The 17949-nt window shown below is 47.7% G+C and overlaps 2 protein-coding genes across 2 annotated transcripts in view; one reads left to right on the plus strand and one right to left on the minus strand.

Moving 5' to 3' along the window:
- Positions 1-17949, plus strand: part of MED12L (mediator complex subunit 12L) — a 157249-nt gene that overhangs the window by 75559 nt on the left and 63741 nt on the right. The window lies entirely within an intron of this gene.
- GPR87 (G protein-coupled receptor 87) lies at positions 1111-3589 on the minus strand. The gene is made up of 2 exons (XM_075506717.1): positions 3556-3589; positions 1111-2147 (listed from the first exon to the last, which is right to left on the minus strand). The coding sequence occupies exons 1-2, from the start codon at positions 3587-3589 to the stop codon at positions 1111-1113; spliced, it is 1071 nt and encodes a 356-aa protein (XP_075362832.1).

The raw sequence follows: 17949 nt of genomic DNA on the forward strand, positions 1-17949 counted from the left end.
TGAATTTCACCTGCTTATTGCACACAATTATTGTTTCCAAGAGTTGAAAGCAGCCAAGTTATAAATAATTTTGAACAAGAAATTCCTAATGCTTTAAGTCTTATTTCTGTTGTATTAAGCAAGCATAAAAGGTGAAGGGAAGCTGAATTTTCAGCTTGATGTCAATTGCTCAGACTTGTCACATTTGAGTCTGTCAAAGGACATTTTTTGTTGTTTCCGCACTTAGACTGAGATAAAATGGGAATTAAAAGCTGTTTTAACGGTCTTTTACTTTCTTTCTTTCTTTTTTTTTTTTTGAGAAGAGACTTAACAAATTCAAACACAATCCTAGTTTACGTTTGATATTTTGAAAGGAGTGAGTAGCACTCTGGTAGGTTTGATCTGTGGACAAGATGGTGTTGCTGGCACCGCAAACACCCGAGAGGAAAAGCGGAGACGCTTTCAGCTGGCAGCGAACTGCTGCTTCTGCAGGTGAGCCCTGTGGCTGCCCGGCCCCAGCGGCCGCCTGCCGCGGGCGCGCCGAGGGTCTCCGCAAGAGTGTGTGCCGCCTCCTCCCTCTCCCTCACCTGCCGCGTGCCCCTGGCACCCATCCGCCAGACCCCGGCGCGGCCGTGCCGCGGTGCCCGCGCGTCCCCCGTGTTGGTGAGCTCGGCGGTAGGTGGGGTGAAACGTGCTGTCCTCGTACGGCAGAGCTCTTCATCTGGGCAGGAAGAAACGGGCAGAAACAAAGGCTGTACAGCAGACGCGAAGCCCGGGGAACTGCTGACTCGCCTTGTTGGATCCCGCTCCGAGCCCGGAGCCTGTGCGTCTCAGCTGGAGCCTCCTGGAGCTCCAGGTTGCTTTCCGAGCTGAGGCATCCTTAGCTTCTGTCGGCCTTAAAAAACCCAACCAACCAACACAACCCCCAAAACCCCTCTAAGTGAACCTGATCTCTGTGTGGATTTAAGCTTTTGACGTTTGAAATGGGTGTTAGGTATGCTGAAACAGAAAAGCTGTACATGTCTGCACATTCCATAATGAACTTCTGTGGTCAGGGACCCAAAGATACGTTTTATTTACATGATGTACAAATATTCTCACAAGTTAGCAAAAGTCTCTGTGCGGGTGACTTCAGACATCGGTGTATTCATGGTATATGCGCACTTCTGATCTTCTAACGCTCTGAAGTGATCGAATACTCTCACTCCTGGTTCGCATATTTGATTTTCTGAACAGCCTTCGTGAGAATGATCTACACATGAAAAAGTAAATTATTGGATCCAGACAGACATTACATGCAGATAGGAACAGTGTCATTTCCTTACAGTAATACAAGATTTTATGTGCAGAGTCGTCTAAAATTTTATCTAGATGGCTAAAAGTAAAGGGTATTCTGCACAAATGATACGGCAGAAAGCAAGTAAAAAATACAGCCACAACAACCCTTATACTCTGATTATGCTTTCGCTTTCTGCTTGATGAGCTAATAAATTGTTTGCTCGATTTATAAATGTACCTGGATATCGCAATATAACATCCTATCAGTACTATCAGCACCACCACAAACATGCAGGTGTTGATGTAAATGACAGCTGTGTGCCACTTGACTCCCAAGGGGGACTTCAGCTTTACGCAGTCGTCGATGTTTTTCTTTGTCGGGTAGCCGTTTGTAAGAATCAGGTTTGGTAAAGCTAGGAAAGCCATTACAACCCAAACGCAGGCAGATAAGATCTTGGTGAAGGTGATGCTGTACATCCTGGAGTCTCCGAAAGGCTTCACAACTTTCAGGTAGCGGTCGATGCTGATGAGTCCGAGGAACACAATCGTGGTGTACATGTTTGCGTAAAACAGAACCGTGGTGTATCGGCACAGGAAAGAGTTGAAGTGCCACGGTCCCAGCTGCGAGTCCTGGATTATCTTGAATGGGAACGTCAGTGTCATGAGAAGGTCTGCAACCACTATGTTTTTGAGGTAAAATATAAAACTGGTTTTATTTCTGATGTGGAAAAAAATCCACACGGCTAGGCCATTCAGCAAGATGCTTGCCAGGAAGATGATGAGGTAAAGCACAGGCAAGACGATGGTGGTGAATTCGTTGTGCGTGGAGTTCCCGAGTAAGCCTGCTGTGGAGTTGGGTGAGGTACTGTTGTCTTGGCTCAGACGATCATCTGTGGGAATGGGGGAAAACAACAAGTTTAAGCGTGTTTCTAGCATTTTACAAATGGGGCCGGTTTAGAACTGTCCTCTAGAAAATGTCCTATCTCTGGGCAATTCTGGAGGCTGCTCGGATTACCCAGCCTGGAAAACCTGAGTTTAAAACAGTGCTCCTAAGTATTGCACGTGTCAAAATAAATGTGCCTGAGGCTTGCTAGCCTCTGAGCGCGACGTCTGTGCTTCCTGCTGAAATATAAAGGTGCTTCTGCAAATAGGTTGACAGGAGACACACGCAGGATGTGAGTGCGTGTATGTTCCCCAGGTCCCCGCGCTACTCACGGGCTCCCGGCCTGCCCTTGCCGCCGCCCTGCGGGCGAGGAGCCGGGAAAGCCCAGCGCGGTGGGGTGGATGCTGCGTGGCGACGGGCGGCAGCGCGGCCCGTCTGTCGCTGGAGAGGCTTTGAGCTTGGGCTGTTGGAGGGACCCGTGAGGCGAGGCCCGGGTCGGGCGCTGTGCAGCCTGTGCGGGGCCGGTCCCCGCCACCCGGTCTCGCGGCCGCGCCGGTGGCGTCCTCCCGCTCCGCGGCACAGGCAGGGCCTGCTGGCATCTGCGCCACAGCCGTGGCGGTCACGCCTGTTTTCGGGGGCCTGGCTGGCGCTGGCTGCCGGAGTGGCGGGGAGCCTGGGTAAGGTGGGCGCAGGCCGCAGCGGTGCTGGGGCGGGGGGAGCAGCAGGGCCTGGCCAGCCTGGCGGCAGGCGGGGTTTGTGCGAGTAAACATTTTCTCAGCATTTGAGTAAGATAAATAGCCTGGAAATCCTCTGTAGAGAGAAGCTGTGAAAGGTGAGAAGGATTTGAGCTCCCTTAATCCGCCCGCCATCCCAGCGGAGTGGGCGCTCCCCGCGCTGCAGGCCGAGGTCTGCAGAGCCCGTCGCTGCTGCTGCGCAGGGGTGTGGGCAACGCAGCTGCACGCCAGCGTGTTGGGAACGAACTATTGATCACGATTACAGGGTGTCAGCTCTTGGCTGTCTTGACAGAATGCAACTTGTGAGCTGAGATGATCTGTTTATCAAGAGACAGGACTCCGGAGAGACTCTTTGGGCCTATTAAATGCTAATTTAAAACTTAGCGTACTTAAACGTATTTAAAAATCACAGTCTCTGGGGCTTTTAAGATTTCATGTGTAAATGTTTGTGAAAGCACTTCAGACTTATAAATTCTCTCATAAAACTATAGCACGTTTTATTTCATATTGTTTATACTCTGAACTTGGCTGGTGTGGTGAACCAGGACCGGCACCCCCGGGGCAGCACTTGGCAGTGTTTAGACAGCCTTTTCTGAAATAGCTTACTTTAAAATGTTGGTGGGAACTGACAGTAATACAATAAACACTTCTCAATCACTTACATTTCCAACGTTATTTTACCTGGCAGTTTTCCATAAGACAGATTGTACCCCATCATTTGTGTTGCTGTAGGTTTTCAGCTGCAGTGCTTTTCAGGAGTCCCTCTGGCAGCCGTAGATCCAGGATGCGGCATGGGCTGCGCCAGCTTTACATTCTGGGGGAAATAAAGTGGCATTAAAACCAAAGCAAAACAGAAGACCCCAGCTTGCTCTCCCCAGTGTGGAGAGGAGCTCTGGGAAATGAGCATCCTGCAGAATTGCCAGGGGAAGGGCTGAGGCGTGCTGATGGCTCATCTCTGGATGCTGCACAGCCGTCGAAGTCTTCATTGCCACATCTCCACTTGGAGCTGGGCGTCGCTGCATCGTGGCAGGCCGTCCTGCCACCTTAGCTCTTGTAAGCCTGCCAGTTTCACTGTTAAAACTGTTTCCCTTTCTCCACCTCACTAACAAAGCTGTGCTGGAGCTTTATTGCTATAATATTTAGCAACATTATTCTGGTTTCCAAGCCTAAGTGTCTCCATGGCCGCTTTCTGTCTCGTATATTCTTGTGCCAGTGCCTTTCATTTAAAGAACCCACGTCCATCTCTGATACTTAGCCCTCTGCATATAGAGGGACGTTTCTCACTGTACTGAGACTTCATTTACTGTGATTAAGCAAGCCTTCATGTGTTTCTGCAAGACTTGAAGACACCAGCCCTTCTCTGTATCTGATCCAGTTAAGATAATCTCCCTTGAATCCCATTGACAAATATTGTGCGCTGGTTTGCATATGAGGTTTAAGGAAAGCTTGTTTCCTGGTGGCCGAGTTCCTTATCACCACTGAAACACCTCATCTAACATTTTCTGGGATCTCTTTTCCTCAGTTCCTCCTTATGTCTGCACCAGGTAGGTGGCAAGTGGCTGTGCTGGGATCAGCTCTGTCACGCCTTCTGTCCCCTCGGTGCTTCACAGGGACCTGTGCTAGTGCGCGGCAGGCTTTTTTATTGTCCTTAGCTGCATGATACTGCATTTTTTGTCCCAGCAAACTTCATTTCAAGTTTGTTAACTTCTGTAAAAATGTTTGATTTTAACTTTTTAAAACCTGTTTTCCTCAGTTTGATTTCTTTCAAAAGTTTGGACCAAACCTTTGCAGAAACCTGGACTGTGACTAGTGACTCTGACAGCCTGGCCACGAATGTTCTTTTCTTAAATTGGTACTGGATTTGATATTCTCCAGGCGGGTACTTCTACACTGCTCTTCTCAGTTTTGAAATAGGTTAGTGTACGAGTGTTTGCAAACGCCCCATCCCAGACACTGCGGCAGGTGAAGTTTGTCTCCTGACTACCAGAACATGCCGCTTGAATGGTTGTGTGCCTTTGTTGTGACCTGCCGCTACAGCTGGCTTCTTGCTCTTTGGTAAAGGCCCTCGACCTTATTCCTGACATCTCTTGCTTGGACGTCCTGTTTGTTTATTTGTGACCTTAGACATTTCAGTGATGGATACCTGAGAGTGGGATTTTTTTTTTAAGTTTATCGTCTCTCGCTTCTTGAAGTAAAAAAGTTTAACGTGTAATTATGAGATATGTGTGTATAATGTATCCAGCAAATTGGGGTGGAAATTGTAAGTTCCTGTTCCTTTCTCATGGTTTTGAATGAAGTGCTTCAGAGTATTATGAAGCCAGCCTACAGGGAATACTGAAAAACTGCAGAATCTAATTTATGCTATGATGGCATTATAGTGTTTTGACATTGTTCAAAGAAATTTTGACAATACTAATTCATAAGACTACATTCCAGATCATTGCTTTACTCTTGCAGTATGCAAATGCATTGATTTTTCCATGCTTCACTTTCTGGTTACAAGTTTTGATAGGAAAACTAGCAAAATAGTTCAGATCTCAGCAATTACACTGGACCTGACTGCCTCTCATGTGGGACTGAGTAGTCGATGAAACTACTGAAGCTCTTTTGCAGATCTAAACTTGTTTTATGTGAATATCACTGTGTTATGACCTGCGTTGAATTGTCACTAGATGGCAGTGAAGCAAATCATTACATTTTAAAGTGTCAGTAAAAATTTTAATTCTGATATTTTAAGCTTTTTGTCGGTTTGGCTTCTTGTCTGGCATTGTTTGCTCTGATAATAATTGGGGTCCTCAATGAGATTGTTAGGGGTATTTTAGAGATTTTGTTTTCTCTTGGTCTGAGAAGCAGTAACCTATTGCTTTTTTGCTGTTGTTTATAATTTGCAGCTATCCTTTTTTGCCCAGGAGGCACTGAGATCAAAAGAATACGTGATTTTATGAAAATATGCATATCTATCTTCTTATGCAAATAAGATGCTTATTTCCCTGCTTTTCAGAGTTCCTTTTAAGTCTGCGTAATTCCTGGTCCTGGTCCCTGGAAAGCTCCCTGCTCTCAGGCTCTTCAGGCAAGTGCTCTCCCAGATCCTCAGTCCAGAGAAGTTAGTAAAGCATCGGCTGTGTGCCTGAGATTGGAGGCAGTGCGACTGCAGTCTCCCATGCTGTAACCCTGGCGAATGCTGCAGGGTTCGATGGAGCTGGGGATCAGATCTGTGCTAAATGGACTTCTTGTGTACGGCCAGTTACTGCAGGTCCTGAAGGGATTTGCTCTAAATCCTGTCAAAAAAGGCTCCTGGCTTTTTCCACCTCCGCATCTGTCCTTTTAGGTGGATGTTGTCACTAAGAGACCACAAAAATGTAGCACCAGGTAGTATCTGTGAATGCCTCTTCATGTACAGACAGTCCCTACACTCTCCAAAGGTTCTGACTCTTGTTTTACGTCAGAAAACTGATGGATGTTTTCTGACACTGGTGAGAAAGCTCCCTTGCTGCTGGAGATCTCTGCCTAGCTGTCCTCTGGCCTCTTCCTCTGGCTTGCACTGTTCACATTCCTGTCTGCATCCTGTGCTTTACTGTCAGCAGAGACGGGCCATCCACAGCATCCTTAAGACTCTCAAGCCCCAATTCAGTGTGGATCAAAATCCAGTTTCCTTCCTCCTTGTGGGTAGTGTTTCGTTTCTTGGGTACTGTTACTTGAACCCACTGGGCTATTAGTCTGAGTCTTGGGATTTAGCCCATCGTTTCGTACCTGAAAACTACTGCAGAGGATGGACTGCAATCACTTGGACCATCACTGTCACAGAAGGCTCTCCCTGGACAGGCGTGTTTCTCGCCACCCCAGGGAATGTGTTGCAGTCCCCAGTCTCTGATGGGCTTGCCTGTGCCTCTTGGGGTTTGATAGTATCAGCACTGCTCCCGTGCTTGCCCTGTAACTCCTCTGCTCAGGTGCGGTCTGCTTATCTCCTGAGCCTATGCAAAACCTGTGCTTGCTGAAGCAGCCCGGCTGCTCGATGGTTGTGCTCTGTTGTCCCTTCCAGACACAGCGCGGGAAGGCGCTGCATGGGTGACAGGAGCAGCAGCATCCCATCTCTTACGCTTCTCAAGTCAGCGTTGCTTAGTCTTAGCAAATCCCATATGGACTTGCTGACTCCTGCCCAGAGTACTGACTAGGGGGGATCCCTGCCACATGCGTCTCCCTGGCCAGTGAAGATGCCCAGGGAGATACAGGTCACCTGGAAGCCATACTGGGAGCTTGCTCGTTGTTCCTGGAGACCAGTTAGGATCAAGCCTCTGAATGGATACCTCTGTGTCATCTTCTTCCTGACGGTTTTAATGTTAGAACATGTTCCAAAAATATCCCAACAAAGTATGGGTTGCAAAAAGAAAGCAGCAAACTCTTCACAAACATAAACTGTGACAGCTAAACTACATGAGCAGTGTTCTGTATCCTGCCTTGCTGGCACAGCTGAGCTCAGCAGAGAGGCTTTGGTGCATGCATGGGGTGGAGGTTAGAGACAACACCTACTGATGGCTGCCCTAATTATGTGCTGAAGACTTTCCCTTACGCTGCTGTAGTGTGAAGCTTTAAAGTCTCAAACAGGTTTGTGCAGAGCAGCAGAGAGGCGCAGGCATGATGGCCCCTGCGGCACAGAGCTGGTCATGGGACACAATCTTGGGATACACAGAGATGATCCTGCTTAGACTCACCAGTCCAGAGATGTTTCCATAGTTTCCTACTCAAGTCTATCAGACTAAGGGGTACTGTGGTAGACAGAGCACTTGGAGTAGTGTGGCTTCGTTATTTACATACTAGGGTGGGTGAGCAAGGCTCATTTGAGTCAAATCTGGTGCATCCCTGTACTCCAGAAGTTTCATTTCTTCTGATAAAGACTACTATATTGCAGACTCTAGGAGTAGGCAGAAAGTTATCACGTGTGGAGAATTCACCTTTTTCCATGTGTTCTCCTGGAATGGGAGATGAAGACTGCCTTCTCTTTAAAGAGTCTTTTAAGATATTTTATAATTGTTCACTGACTATGCACCCTGATAATGGCTTTTTTACTTGTTTAAATATGGTATTTCTGTGCTGGGCAATGTTGGTTTTCCACTCCTCATCCAGTTCTCAGGACACTTTCCTTCTGACCGACCAGCTGCCTCGTTCTTCCATATACATATGTTCTGCTTGGATGGTTTTGAAGATGCACTAGAAGCTGCTCCTTGATTCAAGTAGCTTTTTAAACCAGAATACTTTTTACTTCTCGTAGTTTATGCACTTGATCGGTGGTTGGCTTTTTTCTGTCATTCCCTTAAAGGCTGTCAACTGCATTAAATGTAAGTTAAGTACCTACTGTTTCACAGATGAGGTAATCTTTTACTGCTAATGTTGATAGACTGGTTTATATGCATGACTGATACAACCTCAGATGAGAAATTAAATAGTAGGTTGCATGGCAGACTTCAGTGTCATATGGCTAGGGAATGACTGTATAGTTCTAATGACTAAGGCTTTAAGTTGCCTCGCTGTTTAAAGAAATTCTATATCCTCAAATCTAATTGCTCTTTCTTCATCGTATGTACAACTTTTTAAAAATTAGAAAATTCTCTTTGTGAACTAGACTAGATATCGTAGGTCACAGGACGCAGAGTTTTAAGTGATTTTTTTTTTTATTTGAGCACATAACTTTTTGATATGTGGCTTCTTGCCAGCCAATCTGCATTCACCACCATAAAGTTTGGTAAATGACAGAATTAATGTAAACAACACAAATGTGAGGCAGTTTATTAAATTTGCTGTTGGCTGCCTGCAATTATGTTATTTTCTGTTGCCCACCAGAACCAAATCACTGAGTTTAATTGTAAAGATTTAGGGGAAAAAAGCATCAGCGTAGGCTGCAGGGTAAGTGTATGTGTGCATAAAGCTTCTGCACGCAGACAAGTGGAGTCTGCATCCCTGCTCTCTTCTGTATTTCAGTCCACTCCTATACTGCATCACCTGAGCAAGCCTTAATGTTCTATTTTTCCCCGCTTGCACCTATTTCTCTTCCTTTGAGCTTTTCTGTGTTCACGAAAAGAGAGCCCAGTCCCAATAATTAGGACACTACAAGCTTTTCCTTCCTCGGAGGCCTCTGTTAAAAGTTGTCCATCTCCCTTTTGGTAAAAGTGTATGCTAATATACTGTTAACGCATAGTGAAATAACTTTATATTCCTGTTGGAATTTGTACCTACAGCGAGTGAGTATGCGCCTCTTACTCTCCTGTGCTTTGCACACTTTCTTATTTTTTGCATTTCTCTAGCTGTCACATCCCCGTCCTTGGAACTGTGCTTCTGTACCAGTTGTGCCAAGAGACGCCACGCTGCTGGCAGCAGCACAAACAGTGACGAGAACTAGCGTAACGCTAGGGTTGTGTTAGCCAGAGACTCCTGTCCACTGCAGGACCACAGCCACATGTGCTCAGATGTAGTCGTAGACCAAGTATAGCGTCTTTCGGCTGCGGAGGGGCTGGGAGAGCTGAGCTGGTTCAGGCTGGGCCAGCGACGGCTCAGGGGGCTCCTACAGTCTGCCGGAGTACCTGGCGGGAGGGAGCCTGGCTCTCTCTTCTCAGTGGTGCCCGCTGGCCGGACAGGAGGCAGTGGGCACAAACTGAGACTCACAAGATTGCATCTGAGCACAAGAAAACGCCTTTTTTTTTTTTTTTTTTTTTTTTTTACTGTGTGGGTGGTCAAGCACGGGTGCAGGTTGCCCGTGGAGGCTGTGGATCTCCATCCTGGGAGATACCTCCCAACTGGGCACGGCCCTGCAGCCTGGTGTCGCTGGCCCTGCCTGGGGTGGGGTGGGCAGCTCCAGGGGTGCCCCTGCCTCAGCCACGCTCTGCTGCAGCGGTAGAGACCTGGGGTGCCTGCTCCTGCATGCCTGCCAAAGGCTGGCTGAGCTAAATGGTGGTGTCCACCACCCTGCATGTCTGACCGAGCCAGCTGGCGCGTGCTGGCTGCCTCAAGCTGGGAACTGCTTCAATGGGGGGTGGCTGGGGAGAGGGTGAAAATAGCCCTCTGTGGGGCTTTGCGCCCTCAGCTCCCGGTGCCCACCTTCCTAGGAGTGTGGTGGCGGAGGGGCGTGCAGACAGTATGAGCTGGTTCCCTGTAGCGCAGAAACACTGCCATGCTGAACCGACTGAATTGCAGAGCGGCTGAAAAATAAGAACTAGGGTATAACTGTCTTCAGCTGTGGCTTATGGTGCTTGTCTGTGTAGTCATATCCAGAAACAGGAACCACTGTCTCTGCTCGGAAAGCTTCTTGCCTGCTTTAGTGTCTAGTACAAAACCCCCTTCTTGGTTTTCAGGTTCCTCCTTGAACTTCCCCTCAATTCCAGCCTAACTTTTCTCTCGCGCGTCTCTGAACAGCACAGCGTCCCGGCCCCGGGCAAGGTGCGGTGCAACTTGCTTCCATTTGCCTTCAGCTGCTGGAGCAGCTGCTTTTGTCTCCAGGATCCTGTCCTGTCCCTGCCCTACCCTATCCGTTCGTCTTCAATAGCAGACGCGCGATGCCAGTGGTTAGGGAGCACACCTCCCCATGGAAGTCTCTGCCGAATGCTGAGCTGACATCTGTGTCGGTACGCACGTGGGAAGAGCAGTCCCTCCACATCCGCGTTGAGACACGCTGCTAACGGAGACTTCCTTCCCCACAGTCATTTTGCCCAAGAGGTGACTCTGAGAAAAATTATCTGTACGCCATTCCTGTAACCTGTAGAGCTTCCCGCATGCAGTCACTTCATGAAATTTGGGGTTGTCTTTCTTGGTCCTTTGTATATGACAGCTAGAAGTACCATGCATATTTCCAGTGCCTGTGCTAGATTTACCTTGCATCTGAGTAACCAGCTAAACGTGCCCATTTACGGTTCCTACCTCAGTCTCTACCCATGCTTTGCTGTAGGTATTGCCTGAAATCTCACGTGCAGTTTGCACCTTTGCAGGAGGGCCTGAACTGGGTGTAGCAGAATGCTGCAGTAAGCATTGAATAATACTGTTTAATATGCAAAATTCTCTATTTTTGAATTTACCCTTAGGATAACATGATTTCCTCACTTAAAAAAGAAATAAAATTCTTTGGACATATCTAATTTTCTCAAAGTCACTTTTGGAATATTTTGTCCAAATGTAACTGTTAATTTTTTTCTCGTTTCAAGTGAATGATTATGAACCCTTATTTTCCCCTATATAGGATAGTTCTGACATGAGACCTTTTTGGATGCTGCCTGAACTGTCAAGTTCTTTCTTTTTTCTCTCTTTTGAACTATTCCTTATTAAAAGTTCACGGATTAATATTACTGACTTTGAGTCAGATTTTCTATGCAGAGGTTACAAAATCTAGTAAATATTGTTAATTGTTACTGTAAGGCTGTTTATTTTTTAAACTTATTTGCAGAATCTACAGATGCATGAATTCTCTTTCCTTTTGAACACGCATCGTAGTTCCTCAGTGATGTTGAAGAAATGCTTTCCAGTCCTTTGTTGCCTTAATGACAAGCATGTGCATTTTTCATGACCAAAAAGCAGAAACTACTGTCACGCATTTATTGTGGGTCCTGGTCTTGCGTGTTGTGCTTTGCTCTTTGCAGGCTGACTGCTGCGATGGGCTGTATGCAGGCTGGCCTTTTCTGTAGAAGAGGCCAGCAGCTTGACTGCCATTTCTAAAGCAGTGTAGTATGAATGGAGTGCTAAAGTACGGCTCCTTTAGGCTGCGGTTGCTTCTACATAAGAGTTAGGAGGGAACTGCCAAACAGAAATGCTATCCCATTGGGCAGCAGGTAAATGGCCGTTGGTGGTGGAAGAGGAGCTGTGTGTTGCAATTGCTTGCCTTTTCCTTTTCTTTAAAAAAAAAAAAGAAAAAAAAAAGAAAAAGAAAAAAAGAAGAGAGCACAATGCAATCGTTGGCAGAATTGGCATAATTAACGTTTTCTCAGTATGGCAGCCTCTAGTTAGACAGGAGGAAAAGATTAACTCTGGAATGTTTCCTTTGCTTCTTTCTAGAAGATGCTGCTGATGGTTGTTCCTGGTTGCACAAAAGCTACTGATAGTGGAAGCTGTATTGTAACCCTATAGAGCTGCTTTCTTTGAACCCCCATTAAGAATATGCCACGCAAGATGCAACTTGCACGCGCAGCGCTCTCAGCGGGGTTAGGTGGAGGTGGCAGTCCAAAGTTCTGGCTGCCCGGCACCACCACCCGCTCACTGCTGCCCACTTAGCCGCCACCTGCAGTCTTTTAAACTCCTTCCTGACATTGTCTTTTGCAGTTGCTCATCAGCTCCAACTCCCTGCTCAGAGCAGCATCAGCTGCAGCTGGCTGACCGGGGCCATGTCCGGTCAGGCAGTGAGTGTCTCCAAGGATGGAGACTTCACAACCTCTCTGGGAAACCTGTTCCAGGGCTTGACCACCCTCACAGTAGTTTAAAAAAAAAACAAAACAAAACCAAACCCAAAACACCACCACCACCAAAACCCCCGATGTTGAGAGGGAACCTCCTGTGTGTCAGTTTGTGCCCATCGCCCCTGGTCCTGTCACGGGGCACCACTGGAAAGAGCCTGGCTCCGTCCTCTTTGCACCCTCCCTGCAGGTGTTTGTGCACATTGATGGGATCCCCCTGAGCCTGCTCTTCCCCGGGCTGAACAGTCCCAGCTCTCTCAGCCCCGCCGGTATGTCAGATGCTCCAGTACATTGGTGGTCTGTGTGGCCCTGTGCTGGGCTCCAGTATGTCCATGTCTGTCTTGTACTGGGGAGCCCAGAGCTGGACCCAGCACTGCAGGTGTGGCCTCACAGTGCTGAGCGAGGAGGAAGGGTCACCGCCCTTGGCTTGCTGGCAGTGTTTTGCCTAATGCAGCCTGGGAGGCTGTTGGCCTGCTTTGCTGCAAGGGCAGGCTGCTGGCTCACGTTCAACTTGTCCACCAGGTCCTTCCCTGTGGAGCTGCTTTCCGGCTGGCACCCCAGCATGTCCCGGTGCAGGGGGCTGTGCTCCCTGGGGGCAGGCCTTTGCACTTCTCCTTGCTGAGCGGCACGAGGTTCCTGCCGGCCCATTTCTCCAGCCTATGGAGGTTCCTCTGGATGGCAGCATGACCCTCGGGGGTATCAGCCCTTCCTCCCAGTTTGGTGTCATTTGCAAACTTTGTCCCCTTTCCATCCTACTGGATTACAGTTCTGCTGCTGCTTGGAAGACACAGTTTTAATCTCTCACCAGGTCACGTTTCTGGTCTTCCCTTCCAAGGTGGAGGCCAGAAGCAGGTTCACATTTACATGTATGTCTCCAGAATAACTTCAACTTCCCCTCTTTTAATGTCTTCACAAGCTTCTCTCCCGGCCTTTCCATTCCTGTTCTGCTTGTGTTTTCGTGGGCTTTCTTCTTGGCACGACGGGCAGCATGGAAGTCTTTGTCAAATAATCACCCTTCAGTTCCATAGTCCTTACTTCTCCAGTCTGCTTTATTATCCCGAAGTTATAGTCTTTTAAATTTTAAAAAGTTTTATAAATGCAGTAGTTTGGGCAAAAAGCAAAAACTGGTTATTAAGTTTCAGCCTGTGGTGCTTGGGTGGTCTTGAGCTCCTTCCAGAGGAGCTGGCTCCCGTCCCGGCGAGCAGGCAGTGCGCGGTGCCGCGGAGGAGCGCGGCGCCGCGGAGGAGCGTGGTGCCGTGCAGCCCCTCCCCGCGAGCAGCGGGGACCTGCTGAGAGGCCTCCGCTCTGCAGCGTGCCTGCCAGGCGAAGGCTCTCTTGGGCGTCAGGCTAGTTCTGTTGGAGCTTTTTGCTGACAATATTACCTTTTAGGTTTGATTATTGGTATTATGCAATGAAAAACATTGTTAAAAAGCTCAAATGAAACTTTAAAAACAGTCAAGATGTTGTCTGGGTCACAGGGAAAAAAAATGAAGGTATGTGATTGATCGCATTACACCTTCATCCATTGTAGCTCTGGCTATTGCGCATCTGCCGGGTCTCTCAAATGCTACAAGGGATAGTGTGAAAAAACATCTCGTGGGGAAAAATAAATTATTATTGGTACATGCAAGTAGACAGTGCTATTTAAACTTTTAAGTAATTCCAGTCTTACTTTTAGGTGTTTTACTTTGCATTGAAACAATTTCTATTGATTTTTTTATATGCAATTCTAATTCACATTGCAAAAGGACAAAGAAGTCCTCATCTGCAGTTGTCAGCTGGGGTTTTTTGTGTTTCAGTACACATTGCTGCGACACAATTAACCATGTTAGCTACTTGCAGCAACACCACTATTTCAAAGAGGAAGGAAAAGGACGCGGGGATTTTGGGGAATGGCTGGGAGAAGTTCAGCCTGGTGCAGCCCTGATTTTTTCATGAGCGGCCTGGAGAGTCCCCACGCTGTCTGCCGTTCTCAGAAACGGACGGACTGCGAATCCTGGGCGGGGTTTCAGGGTGCCGGCTGCGGAGAGCTGCTGCTCTTCCTCTGGCCCAACTGCTTTGCCAGCTCTTGGCTGTTCCTTCTATAGTGGCAGAAGCTGCTGCTGCAGTGAAGGTGATGTAAGGCCGATTTATATGTTTATCATCAGTTGTCACTCTGATATATCACTGACATTTTGCCGAGGAAAAACAAGAAGTAGTGGTTGTTGTGGATCTCATGTGAGGTTCAGCGGTGGTCAGATGTGGAAACCTGCTTTTGATAATCAAGGGTGCGAGGTTTTTTGGGGTTTTTTTGTTTGTTTGTTTGTTTTAAGAAGGTACTGTAATTTTTTATGTTGGGAAGGGTTAGGACCGCTGAAACATAGGAATTAATATCGCTGACTTCCTCAAGTGCTTTCTCGGCAGCGCTGGGGTTAGTGTCTCTTGCAGCCTGGTTTCCTGCAGAGCCCTGATAGCTGACAGCAGCATGGTGGGTCTGTAGCTCTTGGTTTACGTCAGGCGCATTTTCGCTTAGTTCCAAACTTTCAATAAATACTGCACACTTCAGGTTTAATGCTACAGTCTTACTGCAGATGTCTTGACTGGCTTTTATAGTGCTCACTTGGTGAAAGAGGAGGTCTTTCTGAACTTTGCTGTGCAGAGGTGAGCAAGCGACTTGTCCTAAAGAGAAGAGAAGGAGCTTTCCCCTTTATATCTCAGCTTGGGCTATATGCAGTGAGTGGAGTAGGCTTCCCAGTTGAGAAGGAGCATCTAGCCTCCGAAGGGCTGCTTCGGTGTCGGACAAACTCCAGATTGTGACTTGCCGCCTCCCTCCTGGCGCTCGTTCCCTGTCTGGCCGCCCTGCCCGGGTGTCTTCCCGGCTCAGCCGTGCTCCTGGGATCCATGTGGCCAGGCGGCTCCCGACGCCTCAGCGTCCCGGGACTCGGGCGCTCCAGCACCCGGCGTGGGTGCGTGCTAGCGCACGACGGGCTGTGGGGCGCAGGTGCTGGGCGAGCTGGTCTCCCCGCTCCCTCCCTGCCCCGGGGCGGCCCCGGCAGCTAGGGAGGGGAGCCGAGGGTGAGACAGCAGGGCTGAGCTGGGAAAGGCAACCCTCCGCAGGAAGGGAGGGAGGGAGGGAAGAGGAACCGGCGGCTGGTGCTGCTGAAAATGTGCTGCTTTTTCTCACGCACCCCTAACGCAAACAGATACCTTCTGTTTCTGAGGTCCCTGGCCGCCCTTCGGCCTCTCTCCCCTCCTCTGCTCCCTTGCCCTCCTCTCCCTCCTGCAGGAGCTGACCCACGTCCCACACTCGGGGGGTTGTCCCAGGGGCTGCCAGCTCCCCCTCCCGTAGAGCGGGGAGGGAGGAGAAGGTCTGGCTGGTGCAGGAGAGCTGGCTGCCTACCCAAAGAGTAAGGTGCCCGCCAGAGCCGGCTCATAACCGGAGGAACGCTGGAGCCTTTCATGTGATCCGGGGCCTGTACTTCTGGGAGTGAGTCAGTGACATTAGCTGAATGCTTGCCTGAGTTTCCTGGTTTCCCTTTTTAAAAGAAGATTGCAGAATCTTCTTTAAAAAGGTGGAAGAAAGTGGGAAAGGCTATCAGAGTTTCCAGACCAAGCATATGTAACGAGAAGGCAGATGTATACAGTCCCTATAATGCACAAATGGCAAGTCATTTTTCAACGTACAAAAACTTTCATCGCACTGCTACTTTCAGTTCTTTGTAACGAAGAATAACCTTTTCACTCTAAAATACTCCTTAAGTGACGTAGGTTTTTGTAAGTGCCTTATATATTTCCCAAACCTTGAGACTAATCAGACGTATAGTTTGTAGGTTGCTTGTTCGGAGCTATGTGGTTTTTCCAGCGAACCTGACAAGTTTTAACATGATCTGAGTGAAGTATGAAGGAAGAGAACCTTTATTCTGTATAATATAATTAAGAGAATTCAAATATGCTTTCCTTTACTGAAAGAGGTGAAAAGGAATACAGTACAAACGTTTTATACCAAATTCAGGTTTTATAGTTACTGAATCTTACTTGATAGGAATTAAGCTCTGTCAGGAAGTAAGTTATTGAAACCATGAACCCTCCTGCACTTCGATTCGTATCTTAGAAGGAACGATTAGTAGAAAACCATTTTTTTGCCATTGGGAAAAAGATAACGAGTAATGTTTAATGAATGAATAAAAGGTTAGTAAAGTCACGCTATTTTGAGAACTTTTCACACTTTTAATTGATCTGATATTCAGTTTATGGTTCCAAGTCTAATTTTCAGCAACTGTATCTTAATTCCTGTTTTCTTTTCACTTGAGGGTGATTAAGAGCAAGAAGATTCACAGCACAACTTATCAAACGCTTTTCAGATGCTCAAAGATCACTTACCTGTCACCATTGTCGCCTTCCGCTTGTCTCTGAGCTGCATCTCGAAAGTCCCTTAGACTCCTTCAAAATGCATCTTGACACTACAGTAGGCATGAGAGTATTTCTTGCGATAAGGTAGTTAAATAAACCATATCTGGAAGTAAGCTTTTTTGCTTCCGATGGCTTTTTTGGCGATACCTGATCAGAGAGTCAAAATTCCCCTGGCCAGGAGCAACTGGAGCAACTGGCTTTCTCATTCCTGGGAATGACTCACATGCCAGGGTAGGTGAGCGGCGCGCTCCCGCTCACTTCCTGGCTCCGGAGCAGCTCGGGCGCCCAGGATGCAGACAGTGATTCACCTGAGAGGTGGGTTAGTGCCTGTTAAAGGCAGCAGCCTTCGTGCAGCGAGACGTTGCAGACAGTCTGAAGTCGTGTTTTGCAGCAACCTGTGCAACCGTGCCTGTGCCTTTCGGTTAACACAGTTTTGTCTGCAGGGTGAATGCGAATTTAATGTGATACTGAAAACTCTTGTGCTGGATAGATGCAAATATCTGCTAATCGAGATTATCATGTCAGTTATTAATTTGACTGTATTTAGACATCTTTAATGTTGTGCTTTCAGTAGATCCTCTCTTCTGAACAGCATGTAGGATGAAAGCAAAATGTTAAGTCTGTAACTAAATATTTCAGCTCAAATGACTAGCCTGTCTGTTTACTGCATAATTCTTACTGCTGTGGTGTTCTTTAAGACTTTGACTGTGAGCCTGCTGACTCTTGCAGTCCTGCTGTTAGTGGTCCTGGGTGTACACGCGTTTAGAGTAAGATAATTTAGTGCCTTAAGAGCATTGAAAGAATCACAGCAGCAGTTATGTCAGGACAAAATTTTGCTTCGTGTCAGTAGAGGATAAAGTGGTTAATTTCCCATTTCTGCCACCTTCTTAAAAATAAAGCAAATAAATCTCCCTCATTAAATCTTCAGGAGGAAAGAAAAAATTATTTCATGCTATGAGAGCAATGACTGCCAAGTCCCTTTTCTCAGACTGCTCTGTCTGTTCTGCCTGGACTTCTCCGTACACATTTTTTTCTTTTTTCCTCAAAGATCTGAGGGACTGAATCCCCAGCCCCCCCCTTCTGAAACTGGATAGCCTTCTGCGTAGGTGCCCTTGAGGCTGCGTGGAGCCCTGTGGGGAGCTGGAGCAGGAGCAGGTCCTGCCAGCTGCCCTCCGCATGCTGGTGCACAGCTTCCTCTGGCCATGTGTCCAGGGGGCCCTGTGCTAATTCCCACACTTCTGCTAGTGGGCAAACTGTAAAATTC

This window comes from Mycteria americana, chromosome 7 (genome assembly GCF_035582795.1).
Source record: "Mycteria americana isolate JAX WOST 10 ecotype Jacksonville Zoo and Gardens chromosome 7, USCA_MyAme_1.0, whole genome shotgun sequence".
Classification (NCBI taxonomy): domain Eukaryota; kingdom Metazoa; phylum Chordata; class Aves; order Ciconiiformes; family Ciconiidae; genus Mycteria; species Mycteria americana.

Excerpts from the sequence above, each read along its gene's own strand:
- GPR87 (XM_075506717.1), bottom strand. The coding sequence starts at position 3,589 with ATGGGGTACAATCTGTCTTATGGAAAACTGCCAG. Across the intron at positions 2,148-3,555 it reads GTCTTATGGAAAACTGCCAG|ATGATCGTCTGAGCCAAGAC; the intron begins GTAAAATAACGT and ends CCATTCCCACAG.